The sequence below is a fragment of the Cupressus sempervirens genome, chromosome 7 (assembly GCF_028749045.1).
Source record: "Cupressus sempervirens isolate cs-2001-9-10 chromosome 7, ASM2874904v1, whole genome shotgun sequence".
In the NCBI taxonomy this organism is placed as follows: domain Eukaryota; kingdom Viridiplantae; phylum Streptophyta; class Pinopsida; order Cupressales; family Cupressaceae; genus Cupressus; species Cupressus sempervirens.
Genome location: NC_143124.1, coordinates 67,887,923 through 67,894,452, shown reverse-complemented (window position 1 = coordinate 67,894,452; position 6,530 = coordinate 67,887,923). Strand labels below are relative to the sequence as shown.

The following is a 6,530-nucleotide window of genomic DNA, read 5'->3' as shown; positions in this document are numbered from 1 at the left end:
AATAATAATATCTACCATCTTAATTACATGATAAAAAATTAAATAATTTTTATTATTTCATATTATTTGAATGTCTCATCTCTCAAATATCATACATCTTAAATTAAATCTATACAAAATATAACAATAAATACAAATCTTTATTTATATAAATTTAATTTAAAAATAATATATTTTCACATATTATATATACATAGTAATATATAGCAAGAATATTTTCACTTTTCAGTCATACAAAATGCTCTTACTAGTGAAGTTGAATGGCTCACAAAGAGCCCACCAAGGATCAAGTCTTGTTGAGTGCAAGGCTTGAAGACATCATAAGAGATGGGGCTGGGATCGTGCCTCGGATGAATTTGGCGGCGTAGACGCTCCTTAGTCCCTGGCTCTTAGTCGAAGAGGTTTCAGACATGCAGGGGCCCATATTAGATAGCTAAAACTTGTTTAAGGATGATCTCCACCAAGAGAATAAATGCCTCCACTCCCCCTTCATTCTCCCTCCTAAAAAAGTAAAATATAAAATCTAATCCAATAGAAAGAAAGAAAAAAAGAATTATAATGATTATCCACGTGATTCTGACTCCGACGTTCAAAGAACAAAGAAACTACTGATTTAAATTATGTTTTCTTAGGGAAATGTCTTTGCTTTAAGTTTATTCCTTGAAGTTCTATTAATGAACTGAAAAATGAAAGGACTAGGAAGATGAGGACTAGAGTGCGAAATAATTCCACGAAATGAATTACTTTTAAATATATTTGTTACTGTGCGATAGCTGGCTGCCATCTGTGTTTAACTTGAAAATTCTTGTTCTCTATTATTATTATTTTTAATATATCCAATAAGGAGCCAAAATGCTGTCGACTGCTTTCGTTGTCCTTGCGACGAAAGAGCGGGAATCAAACCCCTTCGACACGACAAAATTTCTCGGTATTTCTTTACCCTAGATGTCTCGTCTTTCTTTTCACAAAATGTCTTTCCTTTTTCATTTTCAGTACTTTCAGTATGGCAAAAACAGAGAGGTGTCTTGCAACTCATAATCCTTTACTCGAATGAGGATGTAGTGGCCCCAGCCATTGATCTACTTCGATTCACCCCATTCTTCCACAAAATATATCCTTTGGTCACTATATCTGTTGATCTCTAGTTGTGTTTCAGCCCCATCCTTGCATTTATGGCATCCTCGTCCTCATCTCGCCAACAAAATGCTTTCTATGGAATCGAAGCTCCCAACAGACCGAGAGAAGTGGAAGAATCTGCCAGAGTCTTTGATGTGTTCATCAATCACAGAGGCCCCGATGTCAAACAAACCCTGGCTGCTCAGCTCTACAATTCCCTGAAGGCGCTAGGCATACAGACATTTCTTGATTCTGAAGAGAGGGAGCTTGGAGACTCGTTTCCTTCGACCATTAAGGCTGCAATTTCTTCGGCTTCAGTACATATCGCTATATTTTCAGAAAGATATGCGGAGTCGCCTTGGTGTCTGGCCGAGCTGGTTCTTATGTCACAGAGTAAGGGCAAGATTATTCCCCTATTTTATCAGGTGGAACCATCAACACTCCGTTACATCACAAAGGGAAAATATGCCGAGGCATTTGTTAGCCATGAAATGAAGGGCAGGTATCCGGAGAAGATTGAGGAGTGGAAGAAAACCCTGGAACAAGTTTCATATATCGCAGGCTACGAATTCAAAGATCCAGAGTAAGTTTTCTGCTGTATTTTAATTTTCTCATTAAATATATTTATATATTTATTTTCTTCTTGCAACAGTTTAATTGCAAATAACAAAATTTCGTTCTCATCAAATTGCCCTTTTCCTCTGCAGTTATGGCGATTGCAAAGAAATAGTCGCTGCTGTGCAAAAAGAAGTAGAGAGGACAAAACGTTTCCATGTTGCCATATATCCAGTCGGACTTCATAAGCTCGTCAAAGATTTTGAAAGGCGGTGCCTTGATGAGCTTGTTCAAGATTTTGAAAGCCACTGCGGAACCAAGAAAGCTAACGTCGTTGGCATTTTTGGTATGGGCGGGGTTGGGAAAACAACTCTCTCCAAAGAACTGTTCAACCAGAAGAAATCAAAATACACAAGAGCAAGTTTTCTGTTTGACGTTCGGGAAGCCTGGTCCAGTGGTAGATTGCCTTTGTTGCAGAGTAAACTTCTCAAAGATATCTTCTGTGAAGATCATAGTTTTCTGAGTCGTGAGGAAGGGACAAGCTTACTGAAGGATCGTTTGGAAAGGAACAGCTCTTTAAGTTTCTTGATTATTTTAGATGACATTGATCATGTAGATCAGTTAGAATCTCTGTTAGTGATGGACATATTAAATAGGCCTGGTAATAATCTGGTAATCATTACAACCCGAGAGGTAGGGGTCCTTACATGTGCAGGAATTGACACAGGTTATCATCTTAAAGGATTGGACAGAGAAGATGGTAGAGAATTATTTTGCTGGCACGCTTTTGGGCAACCCCATCCATCTGAAAGATATGCGGATCTTGTTCAGGGCTTCGTAAACATTTGTGGAGGCTTACCTCTGTCTCTTCAAGTTCTGGGCCGGCATGTATCTCATAGATCTCAGAGTTATTGGCAGGATGCATTAAAGAAAGCTCGGAAGGCTCTGCCTGGAGATATAAAGCAGAGACTAAGGATAAGTTTTGATTCATTAGAGTTTGAAGAAAAACAGATTTTCATGGACATAGCGTGCTTCTTTATTGACAAATCCATTACCACGGCCATGACCATATGGAAGGGATCTGGATGGAGCTGTCAACATGCTGTGGAAACACTCAGAGAGAAATGCCTTATTGAGGAAAATGTAAGTTATCTGCCTTTTCTCGAATGGGAAGTGAAATGGAAATCTAGGCAGGATGAGTTTGCTTTCAGAATGCACGACCATCTGCGGGATTTGGGAAGAGAAATGGCAAATGAACTGAGCAATCCTCGTCGTTTGTGGCATCCCCAACTTCACCTTAAATCACTGGTATGCTTTCCCCTCCCTGAAATTTCCATTTTTTTAATAGATCTTTAAATTTCAAAAATTTCTCAAATGTAAGCTCCATTCTGGCGATGCAGGAATCAAAGGGATTCCAAAAAACTCTAGCCCAAACTACAGCCAGGTGTTTCCATTCCTTTATGGACAAATCCATGGATTGTCAAATTACTTTCTTTATTGGGGAACCAGAAGATAGTTCAGATGCTTCTCTTCTATGGCTTCAGCTAGACTACCAGAACCGGCCTCACCTTGATATGAATTCAGATATAAACCCTAGTATTCCTCCATGGATTCATCTTCAAAACTTGAAGTGCTTAAGAATCAGCGGTGGGCGTTTCCAAAGATTGTGGCAGAGCGATTTGCAGGTAGTTTGTTCTTCCCCATCGAAAAGGGCATTTAGTTTTCATTTAGGGTATCCTTGTAAATAATGTTAATGGTAGAATTGAACTTCTTTTGAATATCAGGCACCTACCCGTTTAAAAGAGTTGCAGGTTCGTGAAACCTTTGTGAAAGAATTTCCAGATTTGTTACGAAAATTAAATGATGTGCAAGAGGTGGAGATTATATGGAAGAGGTAGTTGAGATAAAGCAAATGAATCTCTGTAGATTTTGAGTGCTACGCTCGGAATTGACAGGGGGTTGGCTTTCAAAGCTACTGCAAAGGGGAGTACTTTTAAGTCCTTGGGTATCTAAACTTTGTTGGAGTGCAGTGAATTTACACTGCCTTTAAGCAGGCAATCATAAATATTGCTATTGAATGGAGTGTTCTTACTTTTATGTTTATTGAACTCAAGCTTTACTGCGTGGATGAAATTTGAGTCTTTTGTTTTCTGTTCCAGAGTTTGCCGTCAAAGGGATGGAATCTCCGTTTTCTGACGCCAATATTGGCGTCGACCGAGACCCTGAGATTTTGGTTTTCGAAAATAACTTGAATGGTTCAATTAATGATTTTAATGCGCGTACGCTATCAATTCTTTATTCTAATGGCTGTATTTATCAAGCTCATAAACTGGAGAACTCGCCGACTCCACTCACATTCTTTCCAAAAAGCTTGAAGAGAATCTTAAAAATGTAAAATTGTAACGTGCTATGCTAAGAGTCTATTGTTTGTATACCATTTTCTACAAAGACTGGACCGCAAACGAATATTTGGGGCACACCGGGCGTCGCTGTTTAATCGAGTAATTTGGACAAATGGGCTGGTCCAATTCACCGCATTAAAGCCGATGAAAACTTATCCGTTTGTGATGGTCGTCTACATTTTCCTGTAATTTTCAATCGTCAATGAGAGACGTCGCGATTATCTCTCTAACGCACATCAACAATGTCTAAAAAGAGTTTCGTCGTACAAAATATTACACCCATTATTAATGAACACCTATAGATGAGCATTAAATTCGTAGTTGTTGATTTTTTGTCGTTTGCTTTTTATTTTTATTTATTTTTAATCGGTTAAACCCAGCAAAAATGCTATAGACCGATCAGATAAGTGAAATTTTCATAAAGAAATCATTTTAAAAATAAAATGACTCCAATCTTTGTAGGTTCAAAATTTTAGCATTGAGAAATTTAATTAACATGGGCAACCGAGAACATTAGTTCCATGTCTTAGGGACTAACAAAACTGATTAAAATATTATTAATTATTATTTTAAATCTTGAAAAAACTTAAAATAATAATTAATAATAACTCTTTAGAAATTCTTACATAAACATCAAGTTTGGATGAAATAAAAAGACTTACATCTTTTGCAAGTATGTTATTTGACTTTCACACACACAAATACACACACACACACACACATATTTTACAATTACTTGTATGTCAAGAATGAAAGCAAAGATTGAAGAAGCAAGGATAACATGAACATAAAATGCATTAGTACGGTACATTAAAGAATCTTGATTGTAAAATAAGCATCTCAAGTTCGTTCCTGAAGTGTAGATAGTTTAAGGTAGATAAAAGTAGAGATGTAGATAATATGGGGAGGATAGAGACACAAATATTGGGGAAAGAGGGGGAGAGAGAGAGAGGGCACGAAGGGGGGCATGATAGAGGAAATAAGTTTAGATTAAATAAAAGATTGAAGAGGCAAGGATAACATGGAGAACATGAAATGCATTAGTAGGTACATTAAAGAATCTTGATTGTAAAATAGGCATCTCAAATTCCTTCCTAAAGTGTAGTTAGTTTAAGGTAGATAAAAATAGAGATGTAGATAATGGGGGGAGTGTAGAGACATAGATAATGGGGAGAGGAGAGAGGAAGAGAGAGGGTGCAAAAGGAGGGGTGAGGGAGGAAAGTTTAGATAGTACTAGAGGGAGAGATGAAGATCTAAAGATGTGGGGAGAAGTATAGATAGAAAATAGATGCCAATGACTATCTATAATTACAAAGTGCTACTACTACTTTATACAATTGCAATATTGGTGCAAGAAATGTGTCTAGAACAACTTTTGGAAAATGAAAATTCTAATCCTAACTATTTATGAGTACACAATTATGCTAGTAGACTTTCTAATAAAATTATGTTCTTAATATTTCTCATTTTCATGAAATGACTCTAGGAATAGTTCAAGCATATAAATAGGTCATTGCATATATATAGCTTTAAAAAATATCATATTCCCCAAAAAGGTCCAATATATATTTCTTTGGAAATACTTGATAAGTAGTCAAAAGATTGTTGATTCTTATACAAATCCTTCTTGAGGTCACTTTTAAAGTGATATCATGGCCATTATGAGAATTGTAATCGCATGCACTTTAGAGATGGACAATGTTCCCTATATATATATATAGATAGATAGATAGATAGATAGAGGTTTTAGATGTTTGAGGAGGGAGGGAGAGGGAGAGAGGTAAGTTAAGGGTTTGAGAGGGGGGAGAGAGAGTGGTTAGGGGTTTGCTAGGATAGAGAAGGATTTTGGGTTTCAGGGAGTGGGTGTTAGGGGTTACTGAGGGAGCGAAAGAGAGGTTATGAATATTATGTGTGTGTGTGTGTGTGTGTGTGTGTGTGTGTGTGTGTGATTATACAATAATAGATTAAAAATAATTAATTATATATGAGTTTAGCTATATACTTATAAATATATGGTTATGTATATATATAATTTTAAATATATATAAAATGTTCAATTATAATTGAATTTCTTTATATATTTATAAATATTTATTTTATTTATGATAGACATAACTTGATTAGGTTATTACTATCATAGTAACTTGAGAGGGTTATGTGAATGCAATATATGTTGCATTCACTCATTAATAACCCGATAGGGTTTTGTTTCATAAAATCTTGATCAGGTTCTTTCTCATAAAAACCTGTTTGGGTTATTTAATCATTGCAACACATTTTGACTCTAATAACCCGATCTGGTTATTTGAAAACATAAAACTTGATCAAGTTGTGGCTTGGAATTAGCCTAAGGTTTGGGAGCTCATTTTTCCTCCAATTTCAATCCTTTAGGCATTTATTCATCTTCTAAGATGAATTCTCGTCTTTGCCTTTATCAGGTTTTCAAATGATAAAGTG

At 36.2% G+C, this 6,530-nt stretch overlaps 1 protein-coding gene across 1 annotated transcript; it reads left to right on the top strand.

Annotated features, from left to right (window-relative positions):
- The first annotated feature begins 782 nt into the window (after positions 1-782).
- LOC149545523 (disease resistance protein Roq1-like) lies at positions 783-3,804 on the top strand. Its single transcript, XM_089790688.1, has 4 exons — positions 783-1,699; positions 1,824-2,979; positions 3,072-3,356; positions 3,456-3,804. The coding sequence occupies exons 1-4, from the start codon at positions 1,173-1,175 to the stop codon at positions 3,567-3,569; spliced, it is 2,082 nt and encodes a 693-aa protein (XP_089646814.1). The 5' UTR covers positions 783-1,172; the 3' UTR covers positions 3,570-3,804.
- The last annotated feature ends 2,726 nt before the right edge of the window (positions 3,805-6,530 follow it).

Bases quoted from the DNA above. Each gene is read 5' to 3' on its own strand.
- LOC149545523 (XM_089790688.1), top strand. From the start codon at position 1,173: ATGGCATCCTCGTCCTCATCTCGCCAACAAAATGCTTTCTATGGAATC. The intron at 1,700-1,823 runs GTAAGTTTTCTG...TTTCCTCTGCAG, and splicing joins TACGAATTCAAAGATCCAGA to TTATGGCGATTGCAAAGAAA. The intron at 2,980-3,071 runs GTATGCTTTCCC...CTGGCGATGCAG, and splicing joins AACTTCACCTTAAATCACTG to GAATCAAAGGGATTCCAAAA.